At 38.9% G+C, this 20,278-nt stretch overlaps 2 protein-coding genes across 3 annotated transcripts in view; one reads left to right on the forward strand and one right to left on the reverse strand.

Moving 5' to 3' along the window:
• Positions 1–2,522: 2,522 nt before the first annotated feature.
• tmem60 (transmembrane protein 60) lies at positions 2,523–5,958 on the reverse strand. Its single transcript, XM_088923588.1, has 2 exons — positions 5,754–5,958; positions 2,523–3,622 (listed from the first exon to the last, which is right to left on the reverse strand). The coding sequence occupies exon 2, from the start codon at positions 3,560–3,562 to the stop codon at positions 3,158–3,160; it is 405 nt and encodes a 134-aa protein (XP_088779714.1). The 5' UTR covers positions 3,563–3,622; positions 5,754–5,958; the 3' UTR covers positions 2,523–3,157.
• Positions 5,959–14,239: 8,281 nt separating this feature from the next.
• The window catches only part of phtf2 (putative homeodomain transcription factor 2), a 93,508-nt gene continuing 87,469 nt past the window's right edge, over positions 14,240–20,278 (forward strand). The window contains exon 1 of one of the 2 annotated variants that reach the window (XM_088923726.1): positions 14,240–14,401. The gene's annotated coding sequence lies outside the window, so the exon portion shown is untranslated. The remainder of the gene's footprint in view (positions 14,402–20,278) is intronic. The other variant, XM_088923727.1, reaches the window with a different exon arrangement.

The following is a 20,278-nucleotide window of genomic DNA, read 5'->3' on the forward strand; positions in this document are numbered from 1 at the left end:
TGTGTAAGATACAGGAAATAGTCCAAAATGTGAACACCAATCATCTGCTAAATTAAACAGACTCAAAATATACTATTCACAATTGTTTAATGCATTTATTTGCAAATTGTTTTTATTTCATTAGGTTAAAAGCTATAATACAGCTTGTATACCAACGTTTTTTAAGACTTTTTCCAGTTAGATTATAGACCACAAATACTGCACTTTTAAAAGCTGAGATAATTATATTTTAAACGAAGCAGTGAAACTTATGTACATATGTGTCTGTGAAAGCTTTTGAGCTGTAGCCTACATACAGTAATTGGTTGGTCAGATGTTAAACCCTTGAGGTACAGTAATGAGAGAACATCCTGTTTAGCTCGATGTGGTGATCTTTATGGACTCGCTGTAGGCTTTTACACTACAGTTAATAGTAATACATATAAAGTGCCTAAAGAAGGTCTACAGCCCTTTCCAAAATAATACATTTTGTAGTCTAACAACCCATAATCAAGACACATTAAATCAGAGTTTATATTACTCGTATTTATACATTGTAACACAATCTCCAATTGGAAAAAGAAATGCTCAAACATTCTGAAAAGTCAAAATGAAAACCTAGAAAAATTGGTTGGATAAGTGTACACACCCCTGAGTTAGTAATTAGTGGAAGCACTCTTTTCTTGAATTATAGCCGTAATTCTGTTTGGATAGGTCTGCACCAACATGGCACACTTAAGATTTGGCACATGGAGCAACGTCTGCGCATTGCTCCTTACAGAACAGCTCCGTCAAATTACAAGGGGACTGTTGATGAACTGCAACCTTCAAGTCATTCCTCAGATTTCCAGTTGGATTGAGGTCTGGGCTCTGACAGGTCCACTCGAGAACATTTAACCTTTTCTTCTGTAGCAACTCCATTGTTGCTCTGGTTGTGTGCGTAGGGTCGTTGTCACGTTAGGTAAACTTGCTTCCCAATTTCAGCTTTCTTATAGAGAACAGCAGGTTTTCTTCAAGAATCCGTCTGTATTTCGCTCCATCCAGTTTCCTCTCGATCCCGACCAGTGCTCCAGTCCCTGCTGTAGACAAGCACCCCCATAACAGAATGCTGTCTCCACCATGCTTTACAGTAGGAATGGTGTTCTGATGTGATGTATTGGGCTTTTGTCAAATGTTATGTTTTGCATTTAGGCCAAAAACGCCTGTCCTGGTTTCACCAGACCACAAAATGTTTTTCCACATGGCTTCAGAATCTCCACTGTATTGTTTTACACACCTCACAAGAGATGAGTGTTGGCCTTCTTGACTAGTGGCTTCTTGCTTGCCTCCTATACAGCCCAGACTTTTTGAGAGCTGGGGATATACAGTAGTTGTGACAAGTCCTTCGAAGCTCCCCTTTGATTCTCTGTGGTCTCTCTGATCAGTTTACACCTCGCTTGGTCGTCTATTTTTGAGTACTGACCTGTTGACCTTCTACTTCTTAGAGTGTAGAACATAGGTGGACTCTGGCTTGAATGTACATCTTCAGTCTTGGAAGGAGCACTTTTCACTTTCATATGTTTAACTATAATGCATGTTATTGGTCATTTTTAAGGGTGAAATCGGAATGCTATATTACCCGTTGATGAGTATATCACAGAACCTAACCCCCTATTCTCTACGTACTTAAGTAAAAACCGTAGTTGGAGAGCAAAACCAGTAACATTTTCAACTGTGATGACCCCAGACTCAAGGAAAAAGTAGATGGCAATGCCTCTGCAAAATCTGCACTGTGAAAGATGTCCTTTTGACACGCCCACCATCCTATCCTTCCATCTATTTTCTAACCACTTCTTCCAGTTCAGGGTTGCAGGGGAGCCGGAGTCTATCCCAGCAAGCAATGGGCACGAGGCAGGGTACACCCTGTACGGGACAACAGTCCACTGCAGGGCACACACATACACGGGTACACCCAGGCCCATTTTTCCAGGAGCTAATTAACCTACCAGTGTGCGATTGGACTGTGGGAGGAAACTGGAGCACCCAAAAGAAACCTACTTGAACATGGGGAGAACACACGAACCCCAATGAAGATGGCACCCCAGATCCCAAATGGAACACAGGGTCCCAGTTCTACGAGGCAACAATACTACGCCAAACAATGCTTGCCAACCATTCAACATGTTCCAATCTATTTTATTTCTACACAGTCTGGGCAGTTCAAATCCCAGCACTTGTGTGACAGATCTTTTTTCAGGTCTGTGAAGGAGATTTTTAATATGGGGATTTGGTCAAGTCGGGATACCGTTAAAGAACTCAAAGTGAAATGTTTTTGTTTAAGAATGAACTGGGAAAGGCCACAATTGATGTAATTCAATCTACAGAATGGCACTTTTTAGCCAAGGCAATTAACTGAACTTAACACCCCTTTATTGAAATTATATATAATATATCCCAATCCTCTCACTCTGCTTGCCTTTTTTCTTACCCAAACTGTCTACAAAATGAAAATTATGTCTTCATTAATAGCTTCTCATAAGTAGTAATAATACAAAATCATATTCTTTTCTGGACAATGCTGGCATGAAACTTTATTCATGGAATACACAGAACAGACATTGATATTAATATTAAATTCACTGTCCCTGAATATATACATACACATATTAGAATGATCGAAAAATTGTCCGTATGACTAGCCCAAAATAATGAACAATATTCCTGGTCCAGGGAAGTCAAGCTTTTTATTTTGCATTAATCTGCCATTCCAAGTAACAGCATTCATTCTGGGAGAGACCACATCTTTGAAAACAACTTGAGAGACTATGCTTTCCACAGAAAATAACTGTTGACATCAGTTAAATGAAGCTAAGTATACAAAATAATGCTGATGTGAAAATACCCCTTTTTATATTTTTCTTGCCACACCTGAAGCAATCATGGCTTTATGCCATCACAAGACTGAAGTCCAAACATCATATTTCTGAAAAACGCCTGCTCCCGGCACCCTGACTCAAATCGAAACGTGCCAATGAATGCCTACCTCCTGACCATCAGCAATTTAATACTGCTCTCCACCAGCTGTGAGGAAAAGAAGTGTTCATAACAGCAAATCAGGCAGAAGACTCGGTCTTCAGTTCACTGTGAGAAAGCTGGGTGCAGAGAAGTCACTGGGTTTCCTCTTCCTTTCATGCCAACTTTAGTCCCTCCTGTCATGAAAGATGTTGTACCCGAGCTCCACCATGGCCCCGACGAGAAGGACCCAAAGCGGAATGAAGACAAAAGTCAGTTTCATGACCGTGAGCTGCTCCAGCCTGGCACACAGCGTGAGGCAGAAGGCCAGTTTTAAGTGCATGGCTATCATGTACCACACCCTCCTCTTCAAGTGCTGGGCTTCATTGCGAGGGTCATAGCCGGGCTTACAGCGGCCCACCAGTTTAACCACGAGCATGAGCAGCAGGATGGTGTCGAAGATCCAGACGGGCAGGAAGATGAGGAACCAGCTCCAGTTGACCTTCTCATCCAGCTTCAGCACCAGCATGATGAGGAAGACCAGCGTGAAGACCCAGGTGAGGAGCACTCTCTGTGCCAGGGACATTCTCATTTAAAACACCTTGCAGAAACCTTGTCACACCCTGGAACACAAACTGGGACCACCGGGGATCTGGGTGGGGACAGAGGCAGCACAATAGTTATTCTGCCTGCGCTTCATTTCAGTACAACTACAATCATGTTTTATTTTCATCTCCTATCGGGGTTTCCTGCAGAAAAAAGCTTAGGCTGGATGCTAACCTCCCTCAAATGACAAAGTGGCACGTTAACCCCCCCCCCCCCAGCTATGTAACAGCTAGATTACTGTACTAGCTTGTGAACTAACAAGCGTTCTTATTATTGTAACTACACAACATTATCCTGAACAAGACCTTATATGACAACAGCTAGTTTGATTATATAGGATTCATGAAAGTTGTAGGCTACCCCTGATGTTGCGTAAGGAAGAGCTTTGTGCTTGAAACACATTGATAATTGCCATTTTCTGTTTGCATCAAGCCAGCATTGTGTTCTTTTTGCCATTTAGACACTGTTTATTATTTCATGCTCATTAAGGCAATAGATCTTTTTTCAAAATGAAGTGGCTTCCAGGCCCGTTATCATGAAACAAAGGGACACAGCATTTGTCTGTGACCCGAGAGTTCAGCTGTGAGGAGGCCCTGCGTTTTCTTCTACATCAATTACGAACAAACTCTCAAGGGTTCAAAACCCTAATGGAGGACAATTTCCACAAAAAATTGCAATCGCAGGCAGCAGTACTTGTATTCATGGTTTCTTTTATTCACATACAAAAACTAATTAATGGAATCAAGAGCCTCTACAACTTTGCTGAAATTTCCATGTTGCTCCATGACCATGAGATTTGGTCCTATCTTGCGAGACTTCAGAGCCCTGCGATTACCATCACTCAACCATTGATTGACCCTCTCTGCATATGCAACAAATGCTTCACTAATTTCATTTACATATGTTTAACTTGGAAACCACTGTCCCATATAGTTCACTCTAGTTTTTTTAAGAGAACTACCATGTCTGAGAACTAGTCATTTAAATTTGCTACTACAAATGAACGTAAGTATCCCCAGAATAAAACTAAACAATCCACTTTGCATTGGAAAAGCCAGTTCAGAGATGCGGGTTATTATTATTAGGCCAATAATTGGTCAAGGCCTGGACACCAGGGTTACGACCTTCTCTTTTCGAGAAATGCTCTGAGATTTTTAATTACCACAGAGATTCAGGACCTCAGTTTTACATCTCATCCGATGGACAGCACCTTTTTTTACATTATAGAGTCCCCGTCACTATACTGGGGCATTAGGACCCACACAGACTGCAGGGTGAGCGCCCCTTGCTGGCCCCATTAACACTTCTTCCAGCAGAAACCTTAGTTTTTCCCAGGAGGTCTCCCATCCAGGTACTGACCAGGCTCACACCTCTTGAGCTTCAGGGGGTTGCCAGCTAGGAGCTGCAGGGTGATATGGCTGCTGGCAAGAAATTTGGTTCTCGATTTAACTGGTTAATCGTATGACTGGATTATGATGATTAAAAACTGGTTGCAAAGTCTTATTCAAACGTTATAAACGGAAACGTCACGCGGTTTTCAAATGGATTTTAAAGGGCGATTTTCAAAAGACGAACTGAGGGGACTCTCGCCTTCGGTTCCACGCATCTGAGACACTGTATTCAGTGTCTGGAGGCTGATGCAGAATCTGAAGATAAGATGCCAGTTTTGACTTGACTTTCGTACTCATATAATTGTTGCCAACAGCTTATTGCGGCAATAATGCGATAAGACAGCATTACAAGCTACTATTTGTACAAGGCTGATAAACCGATAATGCACAAAGTCAACAATAATAACCGGCAAATTCAATTACAAACAATGAAATGTTACATAAAGTACTAATAATGCGATCGTTACAAGAGCTTTTGTACCTAGTGACATACACCGACTGTACTGGATTATTCAATATTTATTTTCAATAACTTAAGTAAGGATGTAAAAACAAATGATCTTAAAAACGAAACTGAACAGGTCGGTTTTATTTTCAGCACTCCCGAAGGTATGCAGAGCATCGTTATTTATTAATTTTGTGGCTGAAGCCAAACACAAACCTTAAAAAAAATCAACATACATTCAAAACATTTTCAGACATTTGCACACAGATACGAGTCTTGTTTTTAGGTGTCATCCGCGATGGACATCAGAGATTCACACTTCCATTCGCCCTGGGACTTACCTTGGTTGTCCGCTTACGTTCTAGACCGCAAGAGTATCTTGCGATCTCTACATCTGGAAGGTCTTCAGTTCCCAATGCAAGCTAACCAGACTAGGCTTCTTCAACAGCATCAAGAAGAGGCTTTACAAAAGACATTTTACTCCAGTTTCTCTTCCTGTTTCTCTGCAAAATAACACAACCATTCACAGAAACCATGCTGCGCTCCTCCTTCCTTACTAGGATAGGATATTTCGCCGTCTGTATTAGTCTGTTTGGCAACATCATTGGACTAAAGCAGTGTCAGTCATAACAGCGAGTCGCTTCTGATTTGAGGAGGACTGCATAGGTACCATTTCCGGGTACAAAGGTCTTACCGTAAAACGTGTATGATTTGTATGCACTAAAAACGTGGTGACTCCAGATTCTCTTCTCGTTTAGCATCGAAGTTACAGTTTAACATGTACACACAAAAGGTTAAATGAGTTAGTGCGTGCATTAATAAAAAAAAAGTCAGGTTTATAGTTCTCTCTACAAAAATAGTCAGAATAGTCCGAATATACGAATTTTTAAGATTCTACAGAATAAACCTGCAAATATCGACTAAAGTAGAAGTCGTAACATACACAATCGGGTAAACTAGTGCATTGGTGAATTGGTTCCTAGGACGAGGAATAAATGTTTAATACAGGAAATTTGTTGATGGTTTATTTGAAAACTTACTCCTTAGCAATTTTTTTTAGCAAACAGAAATCCATTAGGAAATTGAAGTGGTCTTTGCTGAGCCTCTAAGGTAGTCCCTTCTCAGATAAGAAGACAAGATGTGTTATGCTGAGGTTTACAGGTGAAGACCTTCGAAAAATGAACATCCAAAAGAGACAAAACACCTGCAGCCATTGGCGTTGCACATAGAAGTGTGACTTTTATCAAGAAACGTGTGTATTTCCAGGTTTCCACAGGACAGGAAACCTGAAATCTATGTGTTCATGACAGGGACCAAGACAAGGAATTAGATACTGTGCCAATTAGATGGGGAAAAAGATAGACAGGAGCTCTTCATGAATGAATGTTCAAGCTGATGAATTACCTGTCCTAAAGGTAAGCTGCATCCTTATGATAATGATCTGCTTCAAAATCTAAAGGTTGACTTTGGTGGTACCAGATGTGCAGACGAAGAAAGTCTGGTGATGTCCATCAAGGCTATGAATGAGAGTTTAGCTGAATGGTAAGCTGTATAGTTCTGTATAGTATATGGGTTAATTACAGCCCAAGGAGTTTTAATGTATATGGAGAAGTGACACAGAAACTATATCTGTGTTCTAGAATCATTTTAAGTGCTTTGTTTTGTTACGATGATGCCACATCCTTTCTGGTCACTGGGATAAAGACCACATGTTCATGATACCCTATAGCACCATCCCTGACTTCTACCATGAACCTTGAGTCTTCTCAAAGCTTTGCATGTGATCAGGGGACAACGGTCCATCATGGATGCCATCTATACCAGTCTCACTGTTCCTGATGGTCAATGGCACAGTGCTCTCAGATTTTAAGCATGGCCTCTTACAGTTTTGGCCACATTGGTGTCACATTTCTGGGTCTATCACTAATTTTATAAGAACAGGTATATCTGATGGTGATTAAGACATTAGAATGTCTGTGACAGGTCAGATATTTGATATTTTTGGCTTGTTTGAAATTAAAACTGTGTGTGAGACAGAGTCTCAAGAAAAAAACGGAACTCCCCACTCCCTCAAGGGCCAGGTAGTGTTTTTGTATATTTGTCTTTCAGGGAAGTAACTAGCTAAGAAATGGTTTCCATTATTGTCAAGATGAAACGCAACTTCCTGTATTTACTGTACAAGGTGGTGGTTGACCAGTTTGGTTCTGCAAAAGGAAGCATTGTTGACCATTAAGACAATATATGGGTCAATACCTATATCTTTATAGCTGATTTATAGCTCAGTGGAGATATATCATTACCACATGTTACTCGTTTCCATAATTGCAATATATAACTGTATTTATAATAATATATTAACTTCAGGCCAAAATCAATTGGATTTTGAGACCCTAAACTCTAGTCCTCCTTTTCTTTTTTAACTTCTTGATACCTACTACATCCATTAATTAAAATGTATGTGAATGAAGCAATGCCTCCTTTGTTGTATGATTTTGCCAAGTATTAAGGCTGTCCAGCTGAGGTCTCTAGACAAGTACAGGACCACAGTGCCTTGCAGTCCTGTCTTACCAAATCCACTCCATCAGGGAATACTGTGAGGCTGTATTTCAAAACACACTAAAAATGTTTTTTTTTTTATTCTTTATCAGGCATTGTGTTCTATTCTTTCACAGTCACAGCTTAAATGTTCTGTAGTACATGTACTGTAGCAGTCTTATTCACTCATGGATACCAACAGAGCCTGTTGTATTTCGTAATGGATTAATAGAATAATTCAGATATTGACTTAATTGCCAATAGCTTATGATATTGTCATTGTTAGCCAGGTATTTAGTTTGCATGGCTTTCAGGTTACCTATAAAATCTACACAGCTACAACTCTACAATTCTAGGACCCAAATTGAGTGTCACTGAACCTGAACCTTATTCCCGCTATGGGGAACATAATGATTTCATAGCAATTAATGAATTAGACAAGGAAACAGCTGAGATCAGATCTGAGAAACATTTATTTTTATATACACAGAACAGAAAATAAGGATAGTGCAATAATACACTAAAAAGTACTATCAGTACGATCAGTACACTTGAAATACACTATTAGTACACTATAGTTTTATTAGTATGGATAATATATAATTAGTGTACTGTACTATGTGTATATATTACAATACACTTAATTTTAAAGCAAACATTGAAAAACCAAGGAGATCAATATGGTCATAAAAGCTTCGCGATATTGACTTATGAATGGGCATGATAAGAGTTTTCCATGCAATCTCTGATTTTTGTTTGCTTGACACACAACTTCTGTCATATAAAGAGATAAGAGTACAAGCCTTTTGGCTTATCTTACCCCCTTGGTTCCTGATAGCTTTTTGAAAAATCCAATGGAATCAGTTTCATCACCATAGCTGTGCGGCTTGTTTTAGACACCCACAAGGCTTTGACACACTTCCTCTTCATTTCCATTTGTGCCCCTTGATTGAGTGTTAATACCTTTAAGGATTTTGAATGCTTATATCAAGCCACCTCAGAATATCCTCTGTTGCTTTATTTTGCCTGTATATGGCATATACTTCTGAGCAGGAGAAAATTTAACTGTTCTTTAAACTCAATTAAATGCAGAAATCTAACCTTTATTTATGCTGTTGTTAATAGGTTTATTAATAATGACAATGATACAATATAATCATCCATCATCCATGTAGAAGAAGCATGGCTCACTCCTAGACTCCTGGGTCTGGGCATCACTCAGTCACCCTTCAGCCTCCAGTCCTGATCACAGCATTGGCGCTGACAAGCTCAGACCTCTGTGGCCCATCACTGGCTTCCAATGATTTGCCCCTGAGGAGATGCCTCCTCTCGTCCAGCGAGTCCATTGCAGCTAATTCTCCCTGCAATACTGTGAGCTGCACCCTCCTCTGAGACATCACGTCACTCCGGGGCGGGGCGGTGGCTCTGTGGCTCAGGATCTGTGCCTGTGGCTGGGAGGTTGCCGGTTTGTATCCCGCGGCCGGCAGAGGAATCCTACTCTGTGGGGCCCCTGGGCAAGGCCCTTAATCCCAACTGCTCCAGGGGCGCCGTATAAATGGCTGACCGTGCGCTCTGACCCCAAGCTTCTCTTTCCCTGTCTTTGTGTCTCTTGGAGAGCAAGCTGGGGTTTGCGAAAAGACAAATTCCTTTACAAGAAATTGTATATGGCCAATAAAGTGCTCTGATCTGATCTCCTGTCTTCATGGTGAGGCTTGCCTTTTTCTCTCCCCCTCCAGGCCCCCAGTAAGGACCACGGCAAGCCAATCGATGTCACATCCTTTCACTACTGACACCAATGTGATAAAACAGACTTTGTTAACAGGCTCTAATCAGTGAGGGCAACACATGAGCTCCAGCCCATGGAGTAGGGCACTGCAGATCAGATTGGAAGCTTGATAACAGAGCGACACAAATCTCTCTAGCTACTGCACCTCAAACGACCTCTCAAGTAGAGCAGCCACAGGCCCCGGCTTGAGTGTGATATCAGTTTGAAAAGATGATGAACACAATTGCTAAGATTGCTAAGATTGCTAAGCACTAACGTTTCTGATTAACATATTATAAAAAGTAAACTGGCATTAGCCTTTTAGGGACCATGGTTCTCCAGTTCAGTTCCTGAGGGGCCTGTTTTCATAGCTTTCCTCAACAAAGTTTAGCCCTAATTTCTTTTTTAATGAGCTACTTAATTGTAATATATCTAACTAAAGGTGAATGTTTTGAATAATCAACAATAAAATACAAAGAAAAATGTCTCAGAAAATAATTAGGTTGATTGTGTCGTTCACAAACCATAAGACACTTAAATTGAGTTTGAGATCCCTGCTTTGGAATAAAGGCTATTGCTTTTTATTACAGACTTGTCACAAAAATATAATGCCCAAAACTGAGCAGACCTAATAAAAATATAATTTGCAATAACCTCACAGATGATAACTTAAAATACCAATCATTATATTCTCAAATGCAGTAAAAGCATCCAAGAACTACTGATTGTGAGCTGCTTTTCTATTTACAGGTCAAGTACAGTACTACTTTAAAATGTTCCACAAACAATTCTGAAGCTTTATGATCAGCATAATTTCTTTCACCATATTTAGAAGCCCACTAAACATCTATTCTTAAAGTTACATAGCCACCCCATCTTTTCTAATCCCATTGTTGATCTTTTTAGTTTTGCTGTTCCTATAAAAATCAAGTGAATAAGACAATCTAATTTATTGCCTTTAGTGCAGCGCTTTTCTTTTCATTGAAAAGCCAACTTTGGAATAAGTCTTACGGTGAAAATATCTTAGTTTGTTTTTTTTACCCATCCTTACAATGTGGGCTCTAGGATGTTCTATTTTATTTTGAACGTACTGCTCGAGTTTCACCTTCTTTGACTCTGCCCCCTCACATCTTATTTCCTTTTAGCATAGAAAGATTTTTTGTCTCTGCTTACACTCTTCCTAAAATAGTTTAGTCAACTTGCATTATGTGGGAGCTTGAACTGTGTTCTAACTGATTCTGCATGGTAATCTACCCTATCATATTGGTGTAGCACTGTAATATAACACTGTAAATAAGGTCTTACAAGTGCATTGTATAATTCTGAGTTCCCTATGGATCCTAGCATTCTGTTGACATTATAAAATGCTTCCTTACATTGTCTAGAGAATAACAATGATGAGATTATTCCTTCTTTCAAATCAGTGTCATGTATCATCTTGTGTTTTTAATGTACCTTCCTGTTACCCACATGGAATTCCTTGTTGAAATTCAATTTTATTTACGTTTGCCAAGTCCTGCATTTTTGCTATTTTTCTGCTGCTTCTACAGTGTTTGCAGTTCCCATTTAAAATCAACTGTGAATTTGTCAGGTGTACTGGTTATGCCAGAATGAAGAAAATGCTCACACAGCTCCCTGTGGTACCCCACTAATTATGTCATTGTTGTTTGAACTGCCTCATTTAATCAGTAGGTTACTTTCTGACTTCTAACCGTTAATTTGTTCTCAATCCACACATTAGCTTAAACACCCAGAGAGTTCAATTTAAATACTAACCTCTAAGGTAGAACTTTAGGGAGAGTTGTTTTTAAAATAATAAAATCATCTCACATTATGATGTGCACTCTGATAGGCTACGATTACATAACATATGCTGATATGTTGATATGTTATGGTTACATGCTTTGTTAATGTCACAAATGACCTCTGAGCCAAAGGCGGTTGTATTGCATTGTTTTAGGTTCTGTTGAGCTTTGAGATTTGATACCTTGGATCTGAGCAAGACAGCAGTGGAGCGGAGACTAGATGTACATTTGACAAAAATAATTCACTCGCTAAGCAGGTTTTAGACTCCCGCAGCACTTTAAAGGAGTACTAGGAATTAAAGCATTATCTGTCAGATGCTGACTTTTGGGCTGTGATCAAGGGACTTCAAACTGCTTACAGACGACAGCTCACACCAATTCATTGTTGTACTCATGCCTCTGCCATGTGAGACTTAATATATTAAATATTAAAGTTATCAGCCTGCCTTGTAGTGCTGTACATTTTCCTTCTTCACATAATCTACCACACAAAGAGAGCTAACTAAACAGAACCGTTAGAATCCATATTCTAACCAGTTCTTCGAATTCTGAGTTACAGGGGAACCAGAGCCTATCCCAGCAATCAAAGTGTGCAAGGCAATGTTCACTCTGAATGGGACACCAGTCCATCACAGGGCAGATGGATGCAAACACACATCAGGGCCAATTTGACCCAAAGCCGGTAAACCTTCTGCAATGTTTTTGGACTGTGGGAGGAAACCCGCACAAACATGAGGAGAACACACAACCTCCATGCAGATAGCACCCCAGGCCCAGACTTGAACCCAGGGCCCCAGTGCAGTGAGGGGTCATGGCTAACCACTGTGCCTCTGTGCCACCCATTAAATAGCACAGAAATAAAAAAAACATACATCAGTAAATACATGTGCTTATTTTGTATTAGGTTATTGGAGCATGACTCCATATTCGTATTAGGTTAGAATGGGAAAACTACATCAAAACCTTGAAAAACTCTGTTTGAAAACTTGATAATGTTTCAAAAATGATGTAAAGTAGGAAATTACATTAATCTTAAATAAACAACCTTTTCAGTATTTTCACTTTCAAATATGTTATTATGTATATATGCTACTGTACATATGTAACTATGTGAATTTTATTAACTTAAAACTACTTCTGTAACACCATTCCAAAGAAACCAGGGACTCAGACATGTTTGGAACTATTGAATAATCTTATAACTTACTTTTACAAAAAGGCCTGTGTGGCCTGTTTTTTTTTCCTTGCATTTATTCTCTTTGTTGTCTGGATTTATGGACGTTTATGTGCCACAAAACACTTTGAGATCATTGATTTTAAATGAGAGCAAGGCATGGTAATACAGTAGTTAATATTAGTGTACGACAGTGCTGGGGCCCTGGGTTCAATTCCTGCGGTGCTCTTTGTGTGGAGTTTGTATGGTATGTTCTCTCCAGTTTTGCATATGTTTCCTCCCACAGCCTAAAGACAGACTGGTAGGTTAATTGGCCTCTGGGAAAACTGGACCTGGTGTGAGCAGGTATGTATTTATGTCTAAGTGTGACTTGTGATGAAATAGCATCCTATCCAAGGTGTATCCTGCTTTCTGCCAGTTTCTTGCCTGGATAGGCTCCGGTTCCCCACAACCCTATACTGGATACAGCAATTGGAAAAAGGATGGATGAATTTTAAATGAGTTATATAAAATTAGAGCGTATCATTTTATTCACAGGAATTATTTTAATAATTCTCACTTTTATTATTACAAGACACTTCTTAAATCAAAATGATGATGACTGTATTATACATTTAGTTTGTTTAATTTCTTAAAATTAGTTTCCCCTGGTATATGGGGAATAGAAGTTTGAGATGCAGATCACAGACCACTAGATGGTACTATGTAGTCAGTTTATTGTTCAATATGACCTGCAATCCATGAGACGAAGCCCAGAAAAATAAATCCATGTAATAGCAGAAGTGCTGGCAAAATGTCTGTCATAGGACTCCATCCTCCAGTAGTTAATGAACATATCAACATGTCATATGTGTGAAGACTGACAGTGGAGAAGAACATTACCTCTTCAGTGTGAAAGTATTATAAACAGATTACAGACATGTATCAGAAACAATTCAAACAACTGTCTGGTATTATATCCTACATATTATACTGTATCCATAATGCATGATACAGGATAATACTAGAAAGAAGGGGGGATATTATTTGGGGAATGTATGTTGGAATATGAATTTGAAGAAAAGCTCTCTGATGTCATGCTCTGTGAAGTGTGAAAGCCACTGCATGGAGGTGGAGAACAGCAAAGGAAACCATTGAATCTCACAAAACTCTTGAGATTCACAGTATGTTACCACATCAATCAACTGGCAACTCCTAAATACATTTTAATATAAAGTAATTCAAGTAAACAAATCGGATGCATAGACGGGCACTGGATCTGTGGTAGAGTTAAGTCAGCATATAGACAATTTTAAATAACAGCTAGATCATGCTTCACTTTAATTCTGAATCTTTAGGAACTCGTTTTAATTTATCTGTGATTAATTTGCGGGTTAGACACACCAGAATATTGCTGGAATTAATGTATTTGACAGAAGTATACTGTTTACCTACAATTGTGAAGCGATTAAGATTTCATCCGCGTTGAGGGAAAGGAACCCAATACAAAGATTTTTGTGCACATTTATTTCTTCAATTACGGTAAAAAGAGTGCCAGGGGCTTGCGTTTGGAAACGAATTGGAGGTCAGAGAAGAGATAAGTACACTGAGAAATCAGCGAAGCTGTGTATGACAGTATCACTACCAGATTAGGAAACCATCAATATTCAAAATCAGCAATCAAAGTAATCACCTGTAAGAACAGCTTGTGAAACCGTAAACAAAATCGAGGTAAGCACCGAACAGCATTTTGAATTACTGAACAGACAAAACAGAGGTGCTTTTCTGTCTCAAGCATTAGCAAAGTGTTTTGTCTGTAGCTGCATCAGTCAGTCACTGCTGGGATTGTGAATATTGTAAAAGGATTTCATTTTCAACAAACCGATGAACAGATTTCCGTGGTGAGCTGGTTCTTTGTGTAAAGTTACAACCATGCAGTTATCTAAACCAAGGCAACTCAAGCCGTTACTATTGTTCATGGGGATTAGTGTCTCCTCTTAAGTGAATTCAGTGAATTTCGCAACACAAAAGCTAGCATTTTGTATTTGTTTCAATACATACACGTTCAATGTTACGTTGTTGTAAGTTTAGCACAACTTATATTTAAATTGGCATGTTTCATTATTTTAGGAGATATCAGGTATTTCGTTATTATAATGTTTTGCAACGTAAAATGAGTGATAATGAAATTCACATTTAGAAAATTTCATATCTCAACTAGAACAAGTTACTGCTAAATACTTTATATATCTCGAGAACAGTTGCCACCTTTTGTGCCTTTCATTTTTTTTTGCAGTCAGTCCCAATTCCCCTGACTAGTGGAAATTCGAGTGGAAAACGTTCAACTGGTATCTTCAGATCAGTGAATCAGCAGTACCTTCCACTTCACATTTCAAATCCCAGAACAGCCTGCTTTATTATTGCATCACTTTTAAAGTAATCAGTGATTCAATTAATAATTTTGATAGTTTACATTCAGTGGGTAATCTTTATATTATTAGTAAATGTTATCTGATGTGCAGTTTAAACCAATCCATTACAATATGAAACAGTACAATCAGTAGAAATCAGTTCCTAGTAAATATTGGACCAAAATGAAATTATTTCCACTGTGATTGTCCATTTCCAGTTTTATTTGATCTTCACATTCTGACATCTGCATCAGCTCGCCCCTGGCACACTTTCTAAGTTATTGACAGCAGCATAATTAACAAGAGGCTCCGGATCAAGACACTTCTCCTTTCCATTCATTATGCACATCTCCCATTAACAGATGGGATTCAGTTAGTGAAGACTGGGGATGGGTATTGCTCTTCACCAACCTGGTACAGGCTGGATCGGTTAATTTGCATTTGATTTCTTCTGTCTTGTCACTCCATATATCACTCAAATATTTGCCCACCTACAAATACTCATTTGTTCAGAAGGAAAGTACAGTGTGGTTGCTTGAAATATTGCAATGATGACAGATATTCAAAATAACTGTATAGGGTTTGATATCATGACTTCAACTTTGGTCTCAGAAGGCGCTGTAAATTTCACTTCACAATGACAGAGCCCCTATTTGGCTGTTTCACAACTTTAAATTTGAACTCGGAGGAAACCAGACAGGGAGAAATCATGAAAGGTCCACACAAAAAGTACCTCAGGACCCAAGAGCTGTGAGGGACTTGATTTACAGCTTGAAGTCAACACTTAGTTAATGGTTAACAAGTCTTGAACAATATAAAATGACTTATCTTTTGGAAGTGGTTTTCATTATTTGACTGTAATTGTGTTTCCTCCATAGGATGCCATAAACATAAATCTAGGAAGCAGGTCTTCTTACTGGAATGACAAACAAAGTATTCTTGCGCTACACAGAAAAAAAAAACAGCTGAAAGATCAGCTAAAAGGTAATATGGTCCTGTCAGTGATGTCAGGTAGTTCAAGTGATAGAGCTGTGATGCACGAGGAGTCAGTAGGAGTGTTTGTCAGATTCTGTCAGGCTAGTGAACGTGCATTTTGTGGTGTTCATTCTATAGGGAAGGCAGATGCCAAATATCTCGTAATTTACGTCTTCATACATAAAGCAGGTTTATTCAGGCCCTGTTGAGACTGATGGCATGAGTTCCCACACTGAAACCTGGCTCATGTTTTGTGGTCTCTAATTTTTTTTAACCAGATCAATGGTCCAGATCTGTTGGATCCTGACTGCAAACCTAACTTAGTGATGGATGGCCGAGCATTGTCTTGCATTTCATACAATTTATTGCTAATCTAACTTTCCTGATGTTGTTTATGCAGTTAATTAAACATTTACATTGCAATGCATCTTCAATTATTGCACTAAATGTTTCTTAGATCTATTTAATAAATTGGAAGCACTTTTCAATACATTAAAATGGTCTTTTTGTCAGCTGCCAATAAACATAGGGATCTGGAAAAATATGATGGCTAGTGCATGGAAAGACTAATTAAACATTTTGGCAATACTTATAGTACCACCTATAAGTATAAGTATAGTACCACCTATAAGTATGAGATTGGATATATCACTTTTTCTGTCTTTCCTTTGACAGCTGAACTGTAAGGATGTCCAGTCCTGCTGTAGTTCCACTGCACAAAGCCATGAGGTGTAACACACAGGTCTGCAGGCTCAGCATTCGAGCCTTTTCCATCGTGTGTCACCATCCATCTCTTTTCAATAGCCCAAAACATTAATGTGCCGATATTTATTGGTCCAGGCTGTGCTGCTTGCTCTGCAGTCCTTCTCTCCTGCTGGCATGTCAAACGGGCAGCTTGTGTGCCGTAGCGTCAGTGTTAATTCCACTCCTGCAAACAGCATTCACTGGCCATGGGCTCTGTTTGGTGGAGATAAGCTGTCTTAAGAGGGGGGCTTTGAGCGTTCGTTTTCTGTGGACTCAAAGGTATACCATAGGCTGTGGGTTCTGAGTAGAATCATTTACCATTTGTTTTAAAGACCCAGTTTGCTATGAGAGCTGACTTTATCCTGTATTCCAAAAAGAAAGAAAAAGAACGCGTGCCCCCAAATTATTGAGGTGGTATCCGGTAATAATCTGTAAAAATAGCCAAAGCAACTGTGCACATACTTTCTCTATTAAAATAATGCATCTGTTTGCACTTGTTAATGGCATACACAAGTCTTCATCAGGCTAGTTCTTCACCTCTGGTAAGACAGTGGTCTCATATAAATAATTCCTTATTCTTTAATTGCTGGCATTCCACATGAGAGGAACTCCTTTTTCCAAAAGAAACAACAATAATGTGATAAACAATTCCATCTAGTCATAAATGTAATTAGCTGTTATCTTATCATCAGTTCAATACATATTGATAAACATGTGCTCATGTATATATCAAAAATAGACCATTAATTTCAAAACTCCAATTTGAAACTTGTTAGTCATCTTCTGTTTGACTGTGCAGTTGGTTTTACAACTTTTTTCCAGTATTCCTTCATATATTATATTTTCTGTCACTGAATATACATTTTCTCTCTCCAGCAAGTCTCTTTTTGACTGACTCTCTGGTGAGCACGCATCTGACAATCCTGTATTGTAGTTAACATTAGGGAGTGCTTGTCGGTTCTTTGATTGTTTTGGACACAGATGTGTATATATATGGGGTGGGGTACTTTGATGACCTTAAATTACCTGCAGAGGTTTACCGCAGCCCAATAGTACAGGCTTACTTTTTATTTTTCTTTTACTAGTGTTGTTTCTGGAAGTTTCAGTATAACATTCACGTTACAGATGTATAGGAAACATGTTTCTTTCATCCGGGCTACAGGTTTCTATCTTATGGGCTTCAGTGCTGCGGTGTCACACCTGTTATGATTGAAATACACTGAGAACAGGAAAAGTCATAGGCAACCTATTTCTGTCCACTGTTGTGCAGATTTTAACTTTCTGAAACACTTTGAAAAGATGTGTGGTCTGAAATGGTCAGTCTGTTAATGCACTTTATTGGCCTTTTTGCTGTTTTGTTTATGACTAGATTTCCAGTTATCTTCATAACTGTTAGCCATTATTAATGAGAGTCTAACTAGTACATCTAACTGGTCCTGTTGATTATTTTTACTGTATATCTTTTGCATGAAGTTGTGTCTCTTTTGAATTACGAGTTAATTTATAGGAGATACAACTCCTGTATTTGGTGAGTTTTATAGCAACTTATTTGGCTTCCTGTTGTTTTTTCACTTCACTTGCCACCCAACGTTTCATGAATACTGTTTACAGCAGGAAATGATTCATTTGCACGTCTAAGGGAAGACGATAGGGCTATGCATCTTTTTCAGTATGTCGATGATGTGGTAACCCTGTATGGCTTTTAGCTGTTACTGTAATGTACAATTTTCATCAGTCATGTCTTCTACATTCTGTTAACGTGTTTTCTTGATTGGAGAAATACGCAGGGATCGTTACTTAAAACAAAATGTCAGTTTGCCAGATGAGAATCTATAGCACTGATGTTGGTGCAGAGCAGGGCAAAGTCCTTGTTTTAGACAGTTATTTATTTTAGCTTCTGCAGAGCCCTTGGGTTGTTGACCAAGTTTCACAGTCTTCAGTGTGGTTTTCAGATGAATGTTTATATATTTGGCTGGAGAAGCTTGCAATGAATGGCAGACACATACAGTGCGAGACCCTCTTCTGTGGCTAAGACTAATCCCTCACAGACTGGATTAACCTCTTCCAAAAGCTGTACAGCTTTAGCCATATTCCCTAAGGCTGTTTTAATGGGTCTGCTGATCTACCGTACTGTCATTTGCCCTGTTGTTGTGATGCGGATTTACTTGCCATCAGGATACATTTGTGTTGTTTATGCAGTAAGCATTATAAGTTTGTCCAGTAGGTTTAGTTTCTCATAGTCTCCTTCTGTACTAATTTGTGCAGTGCTTTGCTGCATAATCATAGATGTGCTGTTTGAAAGCATGTCTTTCCACTATAACCATCTCATGCTTCTTTCTTGATATTTTCTGCCAATACAATAAACTGAAAAATGTCATAATGAGGGAAAATAAGCTGTTTCCTGGATGACTGAACAAAGCTGTCTAATAAGTATAATCTAAATAATTCCCACTTTCACTTTATATTATTTTGGGAAACTGAAAAGGTTGAAACACTCTTGTTAGCATCTCTTTCAGGTCAATCATATTATTCAGGTACATGAATGCATCTATTGATGCATTTAATTTACTTCGGTGTTTACGTTTTTATTTACTTAGGTTTTTTATTTGTTGAAAATGTAGAGCATAAAATAGTACATCTCTATGAGTGAATAGTTAAAAGTACGAAGAAGAAATGCAGTTGCTGTATCTGAAGAACTGAATTAAGATGTAAATGGAGCTACAGTCTTTGAAAACGGGCTTATTCATTGGTTCCCCAGTTAAATGACCTCCCTTGTCAAGCCCCTTGACCGAAACTGACTTGTAAGAGTAGTGAGTCTAGATTTTTAAAAGTGCTGAATTCGAAAAAGTCTTTGACTCAATTATATACCCATGACTTCTTTTTTATTGTCTCTTCTCTCCAGATGTGTAGACAGCAATTTAGCAAATTATGGAAATTGAGCTTTACTTGACTTAAGTAGGTTGTGAAAGATCACCAGTTGGCTCTATATGGCATTCATCGATATTCCATTAAGATGATGGCAGCTGTATCTGGTGCAGTTTTGCATTCAATCCTTTGAATTGACCGATCCCTCAAGTCTAGACCTCAGCTTGACTGGTAATGTTATTTAAGTATTTAAATTCTTTTGAGCAAATCCCTCCAGGCGTCTGCTGAGGTCATTCATGGCGAGTTCACTCTTTTCTCCCTAGCTAGTAGAAGTTAAATTAAGTCGAGCCAGTAGTGTTAGGTGATTAAAGTTAATAAACATATCCGGTCTCAAAGAGAGTCAAGCAGGGCATTATATTACCGTTAATTCCGCTGGAGTAAGTAGGAATCCATGATGGACTAAGCTAATTATATCCGTTTTTCTCATAGGAATTCAGTGTTTGGTAGTGCTGTTTGAAGTGGATTATCCAATGGATTTGGATGCAGATATTACCCACACTTGCAACAGTCGTGAAGTCATTTAATAGCAGACGTCTGCTGTGCAAAATATTGA

Source organism: Atractosteus spatula, chromosome 8 (assembly GCF_055471065.1).
Source record: "Atractosteus spatula isolate fAtrSpa1 chromosome 8, fAtrSpa1.hap1, whole genome shotgun sequence".
Classification (NCBI taxonomy): Eukaryota; Metazoa; Chordata; class Actinopteri; order Semionotiformes; family Lepisosteidae; genus Atractosteus; species Atractosteus spatula.

Excerpts from the sequence above, each read along its gene's own strand:
- tmem60 (XM_088923588.1), bottom strand. The coding sequence starts at position 3,562 with ATGAGAATGTCCCTGGCACAGAGAGTGCTCCTCACCTGGGTCTTCACG.